The sequence below is a fragment of the Phascolarctos cinereus genome, unplaced genomic scaffold (genome assembly GCF_003287225.1).
Source record: "Phascolarctos cinereus isolate Bilbo 61053 unplaced genomic scaffold, phaCin_HiC Scaffold_5;HRSCAF=322, whole genome shotgun sequence".
NCBI lineage: Eukaryota > Metazoa > Chordata > Mammalia > Diprotodontia > Phascolarctidae > Phascolarctos > Phascolarctos cinereus.
The window spans coordinates 266,078,116-266,096,489 of NW_027555958.1; the positions used below are offsets into that span (position 1 = coordinate 266,078,116).

The 18,374-nt window shown below is 38.6% G+C and overlaps 1 protein-coding gene across 2 annotated transcripts; it reads left to right on the top strand.

The window, feature by feature from the left end:
• The first annotated feature begins 5,169 nt into the window (after window positions 1-5,169).
• Window positions 5,170-17,986, top strand: BIRC5 (baculoviral IAP repeat containing 5). 2 transcript variants are annotated; one of them, XM_020965989.2, is made up of 5 exons: window positions 5,170-5,380; window positions 7,169-7,278; window positions 12,015-12,132; window positions 16,444-16,448; window positions 16,642-17,986. In XM_020965989.2, exons 1-5 carry the CDS (start codon window positions 5,270-5,272, stop codon window positions 16,724-16,726), a joined length of 429 nt encoding a protein of 142 aa, XP_020821648.1. In that variant the 5' UTR covers window positions 5,170-5,269; the 3' UTR covers window positions 16,727-17,986. The 2 variants fall into 2 exon arrangements, with proteins under 2 accessions (XP_020821648.1, XP_020821646.1); XM_020965987.2 differs by lacking the exon at window positions 16,444-16,448 and having other exon boundaries at window positions 5,176-5,380; window positions 16,636-17,986.
• The last annotated feature ends 388 nt before the right edge of the window (window positions 17,987-18,374 follow it).

Sequence of the window (18,374 nt, forward strand, 5' to 3'; positions counted from 1 at the left end):
TATCATATGTTCATTCATTCAACAAACAATTACCAAGGTGCTGAGGTAGAGCCCTAAATTAGGTGCTGGAGAAATACAAGGCTTAGATAAAATGTTGGCCAAGCTCCCATGAGCTTAAAATCCAGTAGAAGAATAAGACACAAAATAAAATACAATACAAAATACCACGCGATCATTTCTGCAAAGTGCGGAAAAGCAAAATGCTATGTATCATTTGAAGGATAAAGATGAGCTGAGAAAGGGGATGATCAGGGAAGCTCCTTTCAGGACGTGATGTTTATTTTAGGCTTGAAAGGCTGGGTAGGAATTCAGGAGGCAAAGTGGGCTTGGGAGGACATTCCAGGCATAGTGTGCCCAAGGCACCTTTGGGGAACCGAGAGATTAGTCCAGTTTGGCTGGATCATAAGAGTATTTAGAAGAAAGTAATACAAACATAGCATAGTTTCAGGGCTAGAAGGGACCTTATACTAGGTAGTCTTATTTTACAGATAAGGAAACTGAGGCTCAGTGAGTGAAGTGGCTTGCTTAAGAGCACACAAGTATAAGTGGCAGAGCCAGAATTAGATTAGTTTGGAAAAGTAGGATGGTATCAGATTATGGACGGCCTTAAATTTCAGGCAAAGAAATCCGAACTTCATTTTGCAAGCCATTGGGAACCACTAGAAATTTTGGTATGAATGAGTGGTATCACTACATCTATGAATAAGTCTAAAGGGGAAGGTCACTGTCTTTATGGTCTATTGAATGCTAGGCTCTTTCTGGTTTGATGGCCAGTCCTTTCAGAACTATCTACCTCTCCCTGATGCCATTATGGGGACCAGGGGACATTGCCTAGGGTTTATTGTATGACCCCAAAGCACCAAGTGTTTCAGCAGGAAGATACCATACATAGTCCACCCGGATCAAAACAATTCTATCATCAGAAGGGGCCCAGATCTACCCATGTTCTATAGGGTATACTCTAGCCAGAACTTATGGGAGAGAGGGGTTCTGATCTTTTCCCCTCCCTTCCATAACAAAGGGATGATCAGACTTCCCCTGATTATACACATTATACTAAAATACAATGTTGAGAGGTACCTCACCTCTCTAATTTTTACCTATCCTGTTTCTTTTTAATAAAATGGCAGTTAGCTTTGAGTTGCCACCCAGCACCCAGCATGGAAGGAATTATTCTCCTCAGCCTTGCCTACCATATTCTGACTGGGTTTCTATCCTCTGGCAATAGGAAAGAGAGCATCCAAGCAAAGATAGTGCCAACACAATCATCCCGTAGCTTCCCAGTATGAACAGAGATGGGCCATAGGTATGTTTGGTCTGTAATGCTCTGTGTCTGGACGGAACAAGAGCAGAGGGGGTCCCCTGAGAAAGTCTTAGGGGGCTGTAGTCAGAAACCCACAGAGAGGACCTTGAAAACTGTGTTATAGCAGTGCTCAGACTTGGATCACCCAGATATTCCTAGAACTCTGTTCTGAAATGCCAGCAAGGACCTCAAGAAAGAGGCCTAGCCCTGGGAGGCTGAGGTCAGCGTAGAAACCCAGGTGACCCAAGACTAGACCACACAGGCCAAAGCACAAAAGAGGGCAGACATAGGTCCTTGTATGAAGCCCTGGTGTAGGAATTAAAGCCAGAGAGATAAGTAAACCAAAGAAGACGAACAACCACCATAAATTATTGTAGGCCCAGAGATGTAAAAAAAATCCAGCCTAGAAAGTAACAGCTGTGGGGCAGCTAGGTGGCGCAGTGGATAGAGCACCGGCCCTGAAGTCAGGAGGACTCGAGTTCAAATTCAGCCTTAGACCAAACACTTGACACTTACTAGCTGTGTGACCCTGTGCAAGTCACTTAACCCCAACTGCCTAAAAATTAAAAAAAAAAGTAACAGCTGAAAACAGAGACTTAAAGGTTAGGAAAAAAAGGAATTTCCTCAAGAACTATGTGGTAAAATGATACTTATTTAAAACTGACATAAAAGCTGTGGAGGAAAAAATAATTGGAAGGGGAATAAATGGCTAAGTAAAGAAAGTGGTAAAAACCTTACCCAAGTAGCAGACTCCCTGAAAACTAATAGAACAAACAAATCACTGACTTCAAGAGGCAGCAAGAAATATTAGAAAAAAATTTAAAAAGTAAAAAAAAAGAATAAAGTATAATATATCTGATATTAAAGACCTGCAAAATAGGAAAAGAAGAGATAATTTAAGAATCAATGGACTCTAGACATGGTGGTGCATATCTGTAATCTCTGTTAACCTGGGAAGCTGAGGCTGTCAGATTTTTTGAGCTCAGGAGTTTTGCTGTAGTCTAGCCACTGAACTAAATTCTGCAGTAATATGATGAGCCCCCAGGAGGGAGGTGAGGAGGCACAACAGACTGTTTATAGAGGGGTGAACCAGTCCAGGATGGAAACAATGGGTTAAAACTTCTGTGCAGATCTGAGTGGAACTGGCCCATTAGTAACCCCTCCCCCCCACACTTCCAGCCTGAGTGAGATAGGGAAACCTAGTCAAGAAAAAAGACGATATTTCAAGAAATGATACATAACTGCTCAGATCTCTTAGAACCAGAGGGCAAAGTGAAGATAGGAAGAATCTACTGATCACTTCTTGCAAGAAACCTTACAAGGAAAAGTCTCAGGAATATCACAACCCAAATCCAGGGCTCCCATATCAATGAAAAATTATTATAAACATCCAGAAAGAAGCAGTTCGAGTACCGAGAAACCACTGTCAGGATCACATAAGATCTGGCAGCTTCTATTATAAACAAGGGGAGAGCTTAGAATATAATATTCTAAAAGGCAAAGGATATAGGCTTACAACCAAGAATAAGTTGAAGAGAAAAATATATACCTTTAATGGAATGGAGGACTTTCAAGCACTTGACTGAGTAAGAACTTTGAAATGCAAACTTAAAGCCAAATCTGAGTGATTAGAAGGGGCTTTAGCTTTTTTTTTTTTAGGCGATTGGGGTTAAGTGACTTGCCCAGGGTCACACAGCTAGTAAGTGTCAAGTGTTTGGTCTGAGGCTGAATTTGGACTTAAGTCATTCTGACTTCAGGGCCGGCGCTCTATCCACTGCGCCACCTAGCTGCCCCCTATAGCATTTCTTAATGCAAAAATGTTCTAATTAGGGGGAGGAGAGACCAGAGTCCCTTCCAAGCCTTCATGTCTTCAAAGGGTATTGAGGGAGTTAAATGAGAAAAACAGAAGACCTGGGGGATAGATTGGTTTTGTCTGAAGTGGAGAAAAGAAGGGACTGTGAGAGAAGTACACAAGTGCAAAAAGAAGGAAGAAGGGAATGGAACGTGATATTTCTTATAATTAGGAAAGTATTGTAAACATGGAGGAAGTAGTGTAAAATGCAATCTGATGAATCTTATTCAACTAAAATGGACCAAGGAGGGTGAAATACATACGATATACCCATTTACTCACATAAAAAGAGTTTCATATATCAAATTCAATAGAAAACAAATTGGGATAGAAAGAGGATAGTTAAGAGGGAGGCAATAATCACAGGCAAAACTAGCTGAAGGGTGGATTGAAAAAGAAAAGAATCAGAATCTAAGGGGATGCCCATAAATTGGTATGCAGCTATACAAATTGAAGCGTATAATTAAGAAATGAGACAAATTATAATTTCAGAGAATCCTGGGTAGTTTGAATTGTTGTCGAATGAAAAGATCAGAACCAGGGCAACTTATACAAGGACAATGACATTGTAAAGAAAAACAACTTTGAAAGACTTAAGAATTCTGATCAATGCAATAACCTACCATGTCTGCAGAGGACAGAAGCATGTTATTCCACCTCCTGACAGATGCAGAGACAAGTGTTATTAGATATGTACACCATGAGGATTTATTTTGTTTGACCATGCTTATTTGTTACAAGGGATTTTTTTTCCCCTCTTGCTTCTTAATTGGAAGGTGGAGGGGCAATAGTGATGCCAAAACAAGGGACATTGAAACTTTTTTTAAAACACACATTAGACAACAGAAGGGAGTTCAGAAGGAAGTACAGACAAGAAGGATAGTTTTGGAAGTAATATAGTAAATGTATTATATATCTTTAAAAAAAACAAGCAGTATAGGCTAGAGATTCATTGTTTCATACACATTCATCTTTTTGTTTTCTTCTGTGCATATGGACATGTAGGGGTTTTTTGGGGGGGTATTTAATTTCAGAATTTAAAAAATTTTGTTAAAGGACAACAGACCTCACAAACAGCCCTTCCAAAGAATAATAGCTAGTCAATATCACTACTAGGTCTGTGTTCCACAAAGCTCAAAGAAAAGGGAAAAGGACCTATCTGTACAAAAATATTTATAGCAGCTTTATGTGGTGGCAAAAAATTGGAAATTGAGGAGATGCCTATCAGTTGGGGAATGGCTAAATAAGGTATAGTATATGATTGTGATGGAATACTATTGTGCTATAAAAATGATAAGCAGTATGCTTTCAGAAAAACGTGGGAAGATTTATATGAATTGATTCAAAGTGAAGTGAGCAGAACCAGGAGAACATTGACTACAGTAACAGCAATATTGTAATGATGATCAACTGTGAAAGACTTAGCTACTCTAATCAAGAAACCGATCCAAGATGATGCCAAAATACCCATTTTGAAAAGTCCTCTCCATCTCCAGGAGAACTGATGAAATTTCAGTGCAAATTAAAGCATAATTTTTTTGGATTTTCTTTATTATTTTTGTGCATGTGTGTTTTCTTTTGCAACAAACATGACTCATATGGAAATGTTTACATGACTTCACACGTATAATCGATATCTTATTGCTTGCCTTCTTAAGGGGTGAGGGAGGGAGAGAATTTGGAACTCATTTTTTAAAATGTTAAAAATTTAATGTAATTAGGAAATATTTAACGGCATTAAAAACATTTAAAATGAATTAAAATGTTTAAAAATGTAATTGGAAAAAATAAAAATATATTTAAAAAAATATCTAACATTTACATATAGCTTGCTATGTGCCAGAAAGAGTGCTTTATAATTATCATCTCGGAGCTACGCCATTTTGAAAATGGGAATGAGGGAAGTGGCGGTGGAAGACTGGCGCGTGTGTGCGCGTGTGTGCGTGTGCGTGTGCGTATGCGCGCGCCTGTCTGTGTGTTTGACTACAATCCCCAGCATGCCCTGCGACACCCTCCTCCAGTTCCTTGGAGGCCACGGATAGAAGAAAGCCCAGGTGCTCCCGGCATGCCGCGCGGTGGCAGAATTTGAAACGGTCTGCATTCCCGGTTGCAAAATGAGCGCCCCGCCGCTACCCCCAAAGTGGCAGCTCTACCAACTCGATACGCGCATCTCTACCTTCCAGAACTGGCCTTTCACGGAGGACTGCGCCTGCACTCCGGAGCGGGTGAGACTGATGAGCCGCACACGCGGGAAGCTGCTTCTCGGCGAGCCCGTTAATTCAGGCTGCCCCCCCACCCGCCCCTTTCCTCCTCCCCTCCCCCACCGTCTTGTCACTGCCCCCCTCTCTTCTTTCTCACCCTTGACCTCTCTCCGTCTTCCCCTAGCCCTTCTCGTCCTCCCCCCTTTCAGCTCTCCTCATTCTCCGTCCACCATCCCCACCCCTTCTTTCTCCCGCCCCCCCCACCTCTTGCCATTGACCGCCGACCCTCCCTCCCTCGCCTCCCCTTCTCATTTTTTTCCCCCCAAAGCCTCACACCTATCCTGGTCCTTTCGTCAAGACTAACTCCCAGCAGCCTCGAGGCTCCATTTCTCCCACCATCGAGGGCCTGCACATGCCTTTTGGGCATAGTTCTGAATTTTCCCAAACGGTTGGACTAGTTCACAGCTCCCCCAACTACGCATTATGTTCGTCAAGTAACCACCACTATAGTTGTCATTTTCCATTTTTGTCATCTTAGCCAGTCTCATGTGTGGAAAGGGTCGCCTCGGAGTTGACTTCACATGTTTTTCTCTAATTAGTGATTTGAGCATTTTTTCATATGATTATTGTTAGCTTTGATTTCTCCCTCTGTAAACTGCCTATTCATATCCTTTGATGATTTATCAATTGAGGAATGAATCTTACTCTTAGAAATTCGACTCAGTTCCATATATTTTAGAAATGAGACCTTTACCCAAGAAACTTTCTACATTCCCCTCCCCCTACTGCTGCCCCAGTTTCCTGCTTTTGGTCTAACTTTGGCTGTTTTGTTTATGCAAAAGCTTCTTAATTTTATGCAGTCAAAATGAACCGTTTTCCTTCCTGTGGACCTTTCTGTCTCTTAATTGGTCATGAACTCTTTCCTTAGCTATAGACGTGAAGGGTAATTTCTTCCCTCTTCTACTTATTTTTTTGAATTTACCTTGTTAATCTGTTCAAGATGTTGTTTATCAAATAGTGAGTTCTTGCCCCATTTATCTTTGAGTTTGTTAAACACTTGGTGACTGTTCATTTGCTTCTGCATATTATGTACCTAATCTGTTCCTCAGATCAACCTATCTCTTAATCTGTACCAAATTGTTTTGATGGTCATAGCTTTGTAGTATAGTTTGAAATCTGGTACTGCTAGGCCCCTTTCCATCCCAGTTTTTTTTTTCCACTGATTCCCTTGAAACTCGACTTTTTGTACTTCCAGATAAATTTTATTTAAAAATCTGATATAATATTTGTAAAGCGCCTGGCACTTAGTAGGCTGTATATAAATGCTAGCTATCATCATCTTCATTATTGTTATTATTAAAGAAGGACACTAAGACATGGAATGGGGCCTTATCTGAGGTTAAAGAGCTAAAAGGGGGTAAAAAGTAGAACCTGAGACTTGTGACTTAGTCCAGTACTCTTCCATCAGATGATGCCGTCCTATCCTTCAACACTAACACTTTTACACGTAGCCCAAAAAAGGGTAATGTTCTTCATACCCCCAAATTCCAACAAAGATCCTTGATCATTTTGGAGTATTTCCAAGAATCTGGAATTCTTTCCCTTCCTTTTTAGATTTGGTAAGGCATAACCCCTTAACCTTCCAGATAAGAGACACTTTGGGATCCAGTTTAACACTGGGCCCAAAACGAAAAAGAAAGCTGGTATTCCACCTACTTGATCTCCTGGCTTTCTGGAGCCCTGTGTTCTTAAGGAGAGGAGATACAACTGCTCTTTGGTTTCTCAACCGTCCTGACCTACTTTATTTTGCAGATGGCTGAAGCTGGGTTCATCCACTGCCCAAGTGAGAACGAGCCTGATTTAGCCCAGTGCTTCTTCTGTTTCAAGGAACTAGAGGGCTGGGAACCAGAGGATGATCCTATGTAAGTCCTTGCCAGGCTGACCTAGCCTTGCTCTGCATCAGAATTTACACTCCTTACTCTTAAATCAAACTCTTGTTTTGAAAAAGGATTTTTATTTTGCAGGGCAATGAGCGCAATTTCAGTCTCCATTAGCTACCACTATAGCTTTATTTGTGAAATGTAAAACTTTTGTTCATGAGAAAGCAGCACCTTAGTAGTTTATTTGATCCTGTCTACATTAGGTTCTTATCCAATTAGATATTTCAGTCTTATGAAATATAAAAAAGCATGGTGGTATATGTTTTATTTCATATTCAATCACATATTCTGTTCATATTAATTTACGGAGTAATGTGTCAAAATGATTAAAGACACAGAGGATATTAAGCCTAGAGAAGATTTAGAGGGGCAGGATGATAGCATTCTTTAAGTGTCTGAAAGATTGTCATGTGGAAAATCAACAAGCATTTTAAAGTACTTGGAAGGGTGGAGTAACAAAAACAAGAATGAAACAATTCCTGTCCTCACAGAGTTTATTTATATTCTGTAGGAGGAGACAGCCTGTTTACATGCAAATATATTTTTTAAAAATATGTAGTTGTTTGCAGGGGATGCTTTGGAAACTGGAGGATCCAGAAAGGTCTCAAGTAGGAGGGGGTATTCAAGTTGAGCTTTGAAAGAAACTATGGGATTATAAAAGGTGGAAGTGAGGGTAGAGTGCATTCTAGGACAATTTATGTAAAAGCTAAGAGATGGAAGGTTGTGTGTGTAAGAATAGCAAGGCCAGTTTGGATTGTAGAGTGGGTGCAGGAGAGAAATGTGAAAGAAAGCTTAAAAGATAGTTTGCAGTCAGGTTGTAAAGCTCTTTAGATGCCAAACAGAAGAGATTTTATTTGATTCTACAGATGATAGAAAGCCCCTGGAACTTACTAAATGAGGTAGCAATGTGATCAGACTTGTGTGTAGTAATACCACTTAATCAACTGTGTGAAGGATGGATTATGGAACGAAGAGACTTGAGGTATGGTGCCCACTTAGAAGGCTGTTGTCAAGTCAAATCAACAAGTATTTATTAAGAGCCTACTGTATGTGCAGGTATAAATTTTGGGGATAGAAAGAAAGGCAAAATAGTCCCTTTAGGCAGCTATGTGGTACAGTGAATACAGAGCTGGGCCTAGGGTCAGGAACACCTGAGTTCAAATTTAGCCTTAGACACTTACTGTGTATCCTTAAACAAATAACTTAACCTCTTTCTGTTTCAGTTTTTTTTTAAGGCAGTTGGGGTTAAGTGACTTGCCCAAGGCCACAGAGCTAGTAAGTGTCAAGTGTTTGGTCTGAGGTTGGTTTTGAACTCAGGTCTTCCTGACTTCATGGCTCGTGCTCTATCCACTGCGCCACCTAGCTGCCCCTTCTGTTTCAGTTTTTTTAACTGTAAAATGGGGATGACAGCCCCTCGCTCTTAGGATTGTTATAAGGATCAAATGAGATAATATTTGTAAAGCACTTAGCACAGTACCTGACACATAATAGATGCTGTATAAATGCTTATTCCCTTCCATTCCCCTTCCCTTTAAGATCAGTTTGACAGCTGAGTGAAGGATGGATTATAGAGGGAAGACACTTGAAGCAGGAAGACCAACCAACAGGCTATTACAGTAGACCAGGTATGAGGTGATGTGGGGCTGCACCGAAGTGGTGGCTGTGTCAGAAGACAGAAGGGGGTGTATACAAGAAATGTTAAAAAGGTAAAATAGAGGGGCAGCTAGGTGGTGCCCTGGAGTCAGTAAGACCTGAGTTCAAATTTGACTTCAGACGCTCACTAGCTGTGTGACACAGGGCAAGTCACTTAACCCCAATTGCCTCCTCCTCCCCCCAAAAAAATTAAAATAGGACTTGGCAACAGATTAGCTATGGAGGATGAGAATGAGAAGTCATGGATAACACCTAGGTTGTAAGCCTGGATGATTGGGAAGATTATGATACCTTCAACCATAATAGGGAAGTTAGGAAAAATTTGAGGGAAGTATGAGATAAAAATTGAGTTTAAGGTGTCTATGGGATATCCAGTTTGCAATGTCCAGTAGGCAGCTGGGAATAGAACTTTGTAGATTAGGAGGGAGATAAGGGCTAGATAAGTTGATTTAGAAATTCTTGGAAGAGGGAGGATAGGAACTGCAGTCATTTACAACTGGAATCCAACAACTTCCTGATATCCTTAATAGTGGAAAATTCTGAACTGCTATTGAAGGAGAAAGAAAATTTTAAAAATCATGCAAGGACCCAGTAAAGAAGATGGGTCTCATCCACTGCTATAACAACTGTTTGTTGTCCTTAGAAAATAGATTTCTGTAGTTTTTTCATAACCTCAACCCTCTTTTCTTAAATGGACTTCTTAACCAGTTGTATAAAGCATTTGGTTACTTCTTTTTCTTTTTTATCCTTGAACAGGGAATGTTTTGTTATTGTGATGATAAATCCTTCCATTGTATTCCAAATATTCCCCTTTTCTCCTTTGACTAATTCCTCCTTCCTCTACCCCTCCTCTTTTGAAATGCTTTACTTACCTCTCTCAAGTTGCCATTGAATGCCCCTGTTTATCTATATGCTCTAAGTGGGGCTGAAAAGTTATAAATAAAAAAAACAGTATGTACTTTAGCTAGCTGAAGCTGCTATCTGTAAGCAGTCTTTGTTAGCATGCTAATAAATTTATTTGCTTTCAATTTGACCTATTTTTTACCTACATTCACGGGATTGTTCCCTAGTCTCCTTTGCTGGATCTTTATCCAGATCATAGCTGCTAATTATGGGTCTCTTCCCTCCTCCCCAAACTCTGTCTGGGCTTTCTCCCTCTATACTGTTTGCTCAGGGATCTCCTGGATTCAATTATCATCTCTATACAGATAATTCTATCCAGGAAAGAAGAATGGAACTTCTCAGGAGAGATTCCTTCCTCTTTCTCCTCTTCCTTCCCCTTCTTCCTTCCTTCCTTCACTCCTTCCTATTTGAACTCAAGCTTACTTTTTAACTGGTTCCTCATTTTTAGTTATTTTTGATGGTTATTCATTTTCCTTGCCCTTGTGTGTGTTGGGGGTGGGGTGAGGGTGGGAATATCTCCCTCTCCTCTCTCTACATATTCTCACTTGGTTATCTCATTATTCATTTTTTTCATGATATTAATTACCACCTTTATGCATTTAACTCCCAAATAAATATCTCTAGCATTAATCTCTCCTTGAGCTCCTCCCCAGTGCTATGTCTTTGTCTGCAAAATATCTGTGCTTTCAGGTTCTAACAGTATCTGCAGCTCTGTAAGTTTCAAATTAAACTAATTGTCTTCCCTCTAAAACCTTCCCTCTTCCCAATTTGCTAGTCCTCATAATGACCTGGATTTAAAACTTTGGAGTTATTTTTGACCTTTTTCTAAAGGACCTCCGTTCAAGATCTATTGAATTTTTACCTCCGGAGTGTCCCTTACCATCTCCTCCTTTCTCTCCATTCCTACTTGCAACACCTTAGTTGACCTCTTTACCTCTTTCCTGGAGTATTGTAATGTCTTTCTTGCTGGTATCCTTGCCTCCAATCTCTTGTCTTCTCTTTCCTTGGAAAAGTAATCTTCTAAATAGGCCTGACTTTGTCAATGACCTGCTCAGAACCCTACAGTGGCTCTTTCTCTATAAGATAGACACAAATCTGTTTTTTAAAGACATTAACAATCTGGCTTCAGTTTATGTTTCCAACCTTAATTTACCCTAGTTCCCTTCATATACTTTATTCTGTATTCCATCCGTATCTAGACTTTTCTTTGTTCTTTAGTGTGTGGGACAGCTATCCTTATTTCCAATAAATTCAGAGGCTTCTCCAGGTAGAAGGCAGAAAGGAATTTTTATTATGATCTTGCAAGAAAGGGCGACCCTCACTGGAAAATCTCTCAGTGTCAGGGCAAGCTGAACATAGATACAGCAGGTTTTTATATGGCCCTCCCCAACAGTTCATCTCCCCACCCCCCAAGCCTTGAAGGTAAATCTTCCCGGAGACAGTGACAAACAAACAGATGTGGTTATCTTGAAATGTTCCAATTCGGCAAATCCCTGCAAAATTCCTGTTCCCCCCCACCCCAGGGTCCCCTGCAGACTCGATACAACCATTTGTTCACACAGTTGGGCAAAAGTCCTGTATTTTGAGTTTAGATTTTATGAGGGGTTTTCACCACATTCCATTCATTAGTTATAGTTTGATCTCTTCTGTTTAATGTTTGTTTGTACAGACTATGCCCCCTTCCTGTAATGTTCTCTTCTCACATTCTTTGCCTGTTGAAACCTCCTTTTTAAGCAGGTACCATTTCTATGAAGAAATCTTTGATCTCCTTCACTTCTTCCAGGGAAAATAATCTCTCTCTCAAATGTCTTATAACATTTTGTCTAAATGTTTATTTTGCCTTTACTGCATTCTATCCCATTTCCTTATTTTGTATACCTATTTTATCTCACAGCGCTATTAAGTTGTAAGTACTCCAAGGCAAAGATTTTTATTTCCTTTCCTTTGTATCTCCACCTTTGCACTTCGTAAGTACTTACTGTTTATTACATTTTAATATAAATTTGTATTGGCAACCAGAGGGATGATTTTGATGAACCTGGGAAACAGGTTATATAGATTAAGGTATTAATAATAGACTCTAAAAACTGACATGCTAAACATAACTCTTATTTTATATTTCAATTTCTTTCTCATGATGTTATTCTGTATTCATTTGCTAGGTTGGAACATAAAAAGCACTCATCTAGTTGTGCCTTCATCAGCATTAAGAAGAAGATTGAAGATTTAACACTCAATGAGTTCCTGAAACTGGACAAAGAAAGAGCCAAAAACAAGATTGTATGTATAGCTCAAAATCAGACTTAGGTGTGAGCCCTGTTTAGCTTCTCTGGGGCCAACTCTACAACACTATTTCTTTTTATTTTTGGTGAGGCAGTTGGGGTTAAGTGACTTGCCCGGGGTCACACAGCTAGTAAGTGTCGAGTGTCTGAGGTTACATCTGAACTCAGGTACTCCTGACTCCAAGGCCAGAGCTCTATCCATTGCCCCACCTAGCTGCCCCTACACTTTTTTTAATTTTTAAACAACTTTGAAAGATCCACATCTGTAAGTATTTATTGAACACCTACTCTGTGCCTTGAAGATGTAGAGGTAACCAACCCTGTCCTTGAGGAAATTCAGTCTTCTTGGGGAAACTAAATGATACACATTTAAAAAAACTAGTGAATAAGATACCTAGGTACCTGATGGAGTGGCAGTACCAGTTACAAAATATCTTCTCAAGCAACCTGGAGCATGTAGGCTGCAGTAAAAGGGATTTCCATATTGTGAGATGTATTTGAACCATTGTAATAAAAAAGAACAGTGGATTAAGAGTCAAGATCTGACTTCTAATCCAGACTTGAACTCTAACTAGTTGTGACCATGAATAAATTGGGGAAACAAAATCTCAGAGAAATTTTTCAGGACAGTCCTACACTACATAAAGCCTGCCAAAAGATTTTGGGGAAAATGTAAGGTTGCCACTGCACACACTCCTGTTTGTCATGTGACGTGTGGCAACCAATCATTGTTAGTCTGTCTGTAGTCTAACCTATCTACTTCCTGAAGAAGTTTACAAGATGTGCAAATCTTCTCTAGATGAGGATGTTGTACTAGATCATCTCTGAGAGGTTAATTTTAGCTCTAAAATTCCATTATTCTCTAATTTGAATCCAGTTATCTTGCGTTGTCTGTATCAAATTTCAGTGCACACACTCCTAGTTGTTGTTTGTCCTTTGTACTCAAAGACCAGTGACATCACAAAGTGTGTTTAACTGTGGCTGATTAGTCCAATATGAACCTGGAAGGCTCATAAATGGTACATTTGCTCATTTGGGATGGAGATGTCTCTAGATTTGGGCAACACATATATTTCCTTTTTTGCTACTGTGATTTAATGCCTGCATACTATGCTGGCAGTTTCGTGCTTCCCACATCTCACAATTGATGCTAAAGTAAATGGAAGGTGGAATTACAGGGCAATGATTTAAAGAGGAGAGACCACTTGACCTAGCTCTTAAAGGAAGTACAGTGTTATAGTTTGTTGAATATTATAGGGACTGCATTCTGAAAATCACCATTACTTAGAGGAAATAATGAAAATATGAGTTCCAAGGACAGTGAAGACATTGGCCTGAGGGTGAGCTGTAAAAAATAAGGTTGGACAGATAGAATGGAGGTCCTTCAAAATCAAGCAGAGTAGAGGATTGTATTCACATTATAAACTTAGTATTGCTATATTGTTATGATTCAAAGACTGGCAGAGTTCGTAAGGAGTCATAATTGGGAGTCTTCCAAAAGGCAGTAGAGAGAGATATGGTTGATGTAAATAGACTGCAACTTTTTAAAAATTCATTTTGAACTTAAATACAAAAGCAGAGGTGAAAAAAGGACATTTCCACATTTCCATGTACACAGCAGAATATAAAGAGAGAAAAAATATTTTCTTTTTGGTTGTAATTTTCAGGTAGTCCAGTGGTTCTTGTATTGTCTCCTTGATCTGTTCTCCAGATCAGTTGTTTTTCTTATGAGGAATTGGAATTGTAAAAAAGAGATCCAAATTGGAAAAAGAGATCCAAAAACTTAAGGAAAAAAACAGCTCCTTGAAAACTAGAAGGCAAGGGGAACCTCATGACATTATAAGACACCAAGAAACAATTAGAAACAAAATCGAAAGAATGAAAAAATAGAAGAGAATGTGAAATATCTTGTTAGGAAAAAAAGCAATGAGAGGACAGGATAGGGAAGGGATTTTTAGAAGGGTGTGTAGATTAGGCATTAGGAGGATTGGGGGGAAAGGATAAAGGAGGGAGTTTTAGAGGGGTCAGTAGATTAAGTAATAGGAGGACAAATATAAAATACACAGTAGGTAAAGGATTGTAGTAACCTTAAGTTTGACAAATGTAAAGATTTAAGTTTTGGGGATAAGAATTCATTATTTGGTAAAAAGTTTTGGGAAAGCTGGAAAACTGTCTGGCAGAAATTAGGCATAGACCAATATCTTTTTTTTGTTTGTTTTTTGGCTAAGCAATGGGGTTAAGTGACTTGCCCAGGGTCACACAGCTAGTAAGTGTTATGTGTCTAAGGCTGGATTTGAACATAGACCAATATCTTAAACCATGTACCAAGATAAGGTCAAAATGGATACCTGACCTAGATATAAAGGAAGATATCACAAGAAAATTAGAAGAACACGGAACACTTTATCTACCAGACTCATAGATAGGAGAACAAGTTATGATTAAATAAGAGAAAGCATTGTGAGATGTAAAATGGATAATTTTGATTATGTTAAATTAAAAAGTTCTCATACAAATAAAACCAACGTAGCCAAGATTAGAAGGAAAACAGAAAATTGGGGAATTTTTCAGGCAGTCTCTCAGAGTCTCATTTCTCAAATATACAAAGACCTTTGTCAAACTTCTAATACAAGTCATTCCCCAATTGATAAATGGTCAAAGGGTAAGAAAAGGCAGTTTTTCGATGTAGAAATCAAAAGTATAGTCATGTGAAAAAAATGCTCCAAATTATTGTTGATTAGAGAAATAAAAATTAAAATAACTTAGATACCTTCTTAAACCTTTCAGATTGGCTAAAATGATAGATGCTCTTCACTTGAGGAATGGCTAAAAAGTTGTGATATGTGATTGTGATGAATACTACTGTGTTGTAAGAAATGATGAGTTAGTTGATTTTAGAAAAACATGGGAAGACTTGGATCTGTGAAGGAAGATGCTATCCACCTCCAGAGAAAGAAGTGACAGAGAAATATGTGTGTGTATATATGCATATTTTATATGTGTATGTGTGTGTGTGTATGTATGTGTGTGTATGTTCATGTTTAATTGTAGCCTTCTCTAGGGCTGGGTGGGAAGGGAGGGAGAAAAGTTTCACTGCAGAAAACAAAAGAAAACTTGGAAGGAGGCACAGAAAAGCTGAGTAGCTTTGAAATCAATGTGTAGCATTTATTGCATAGTTAAAAAAAAAGCAAATAGTTTAAAATAGAAACGTATGGTTTTATATTGAATCCTGTCTTTATATTCTGCTGTGTGTGTGGAAATGTGGAAATGTCCTTTTGTTGTTTAGTATTTAAGTTTAAAATGAATAAAAAAATTTTTTAAATTAATCAAGTAAATTCTGAATAGCTGAATATTTTTTCAGTTTAATAGAAAAAGATCTCAGCTTTTTGAGCAGATAAAGTTACACATAATACATTTTTGTTGCCCTAGATTAAATGAATATGTAAAGAACATTTTTAAAAGTAGTACATGTATTTCAGTTTTCCTCTCCTGGACCTGCTTCCTCTCCCTCCTCATCCACATCCAATTTCTTGAAATATTTTTATTCCTGGATGAAGAAGGAGATCATAAAGAATAGTTCAACAAGACTTGATGGTAAATTTGATGCAGAGTTAAAGAAAGGTGATAAATGTAGGACAGTTCTAGGTGACTTGAAAATATTAGTACCATTTATAGAAATGGGAAATTGGGAAGAATGCTAGTACTTGTGAAAGTGGATTAATTCCTGAGGATAGGGTTGGGAAACAGCTGTTGGATATGTTTGTGGTTTTCTTCACCTTGGCTGAGCACTCCTTTGCAAAGGAAAGACAGAAGAGTAGTCATTGAAGAGAATGAAAGAAGTTTTAGATTGATGCAATACACTCTAGAAAAGAGGAGGAGAAATTATAATTATAAATTAGTGATGGTGGGTGCAGTGTCAGATATTTCAGAGGTCAAGAATGTGGGTAGACAATGGTCAAAGTTTCAGGAGAGGAAGTAGTGTTAGGAATAGAAGCCTCAGAGCAGGAGGGAATGGATGGTGAGGAGATGGAATGCCTTCTAAACCAAAAAAAAGCATCTCAGTGTTTTAGGGAGATTTCTGGTTTGTAATAAGTATATGTTTCCTGACACCAAAGTATGTTTTAGTAGGCTGGCTTATGATACTTGCAATGGGAGATGCTCTGGGTTTCTTCATAAAAATAAAGTTTATTGATGAAGAAAGAGACTTATCTCTTATCAAGCATTGTCTTATATGTTTGAGTACCTTCCTCATAGTCCTAGAAAATATTTCTACTTAGCTCCTGAGATGAATTTGTTTTTGTTTTGCTAGGCGAAGTTTGCAAGGTTAAGTGACTTGTCCAGGGTCACACAGCTAGTAAGTGTCAAGTGTCTGAGGCTGGATTTGAACTCAGGGCCTCCTGACTCCAGGGCTGGTACTCTATCCACTGCGTCACCTAGCTGCCCCCTGAGATGAATTTGAACCTTTTTGTACTATTATAATGTCTTGTTACTTTGTTTCTAGGTAAAGGAAACCTCCCAGAAAAGAACCCGAATTTGAAGAGCATGCAAAAGAAGTACGACATGACATTGAGCAGCTGGCTGCATTGGAATGACTCCTCTCCTTAATATGTCATCCCACAGCTTAATCATTATTTCTGAGGCATGTTCTCCAAATATTGGTGTAGAACTGCTTAATGATGCCTTACAACAGAAGAGAACTTTAGAAATTTGAAGTTAGATTTCATCAGCTATTTTTTTGCTTGAAGATGGCTCCAGAAGCAACTTGATTCCGTCTTGCCCAGCTAGTGTTTATGGCGTTCGTGACTTCTATCTTTTTTGAGCTATTTTAAAAACTTATGTATTTTTATACTGGTGCCCCCTGGCCTTGCCAGATGTTAGATAAAGACCTGGGTGAGAAGTAGAAGGGACTAACAGCACTGAATCCATTTTTATATTGTTATTCCTGACTCGTAAACTTTCTCATAGCTAGTACTGTTATAGTTACCATTTGTTGTCTGATTTTCTATTTCTGGATCCTAGGATTTGAGGGTGAAAATGTTCTGTTTGTGGGTGAATTTAAATATACAGTTAGTTAATTAAGGATGCAGTGTTTTTATACTTTGTATAATAATACTTTGGATTCATATTGTACCATTTTTATATCATACACAAAGCAATTTGAATATTAGTTCATTTATCACAATGACCTTTTGAAGGTACTGTTGCCTTTGTTTTATCCTATCAGGAATATGAATGCTTCCAACACAAGATCTGAACGATATCACATCACTTAACAAAACCTTTGAATGATGCCATGTGTTTTAAAAATTAGCAGTCTGGCCATTTGTAGCAATATCCATTTTTTGTGTTAGTACTAGTAAATACATTTTGTAATTCAACAACCTCAAATATAGAGAAATAATGCCTTTAAAAAAACCAACCCAGCACTCGTCCTCTTAGTTGATGTTTGTAATTGAGTATTTTCAAATAGCTGCAGCATTGTAAAAGGTATGAAGAGTGTTGAAAAGACACTCTTGTTTCCAGGGCAAAGTAAAGGTGCTCTTCTGGTTTACCTTCCTTTAAAAGAAGCAATTACAATGGAAGAGTTGCACAACCTCTACAAAGTCAAATTCCCATAATGCCAAACAAGCCTTTTCCAGGGTCCTGGCACAATGCAGTTCTTTTCCCCCTAGAAGAATTCCCAAAGTACATACTACTTTTCATAGGAGTACATCTGTGGATGATGGTGGCGATGAGTGGTATAGAAAACTTGAAATATGTCTAGTGAGGGCTGCTTTATGTTATTGTTTCTATTACCTTTTCAGTAATAATTAAAACTAAGCAGGTCAGTATTCACCTGTCTTTCAAATGGAGTATAGTCACATGGATTTTTTTTTTAACTTAGAACACATTTTTTGTTATGTCACATTTTTAGATTGGTATTCCCTCTCTGCATTTCTAAGGTCATAAAATTCATGGCATTTGGGTTCTGGTCATACTCTTTAAAGTTGCAGCGTTAACTAACATTTGAAAACTCAGAGATTTATTATTGTGGTAGATACAAGATTAGAAAAAAAAATGAACTAAAGTTCATATACTATAGCAGCTCATAGCATCGACAGAAAAAGGCTGGTGAACTTAAAACCCTAAATAAGATACATTATCGACTCTGGCTACTTTTCTGTGGTAAGTCTTGCTTTCAACTTAACCTACTCTGTTGAATCATCTGTTGACATTTAGAGTGTAAGCTGTTTGAGGGCA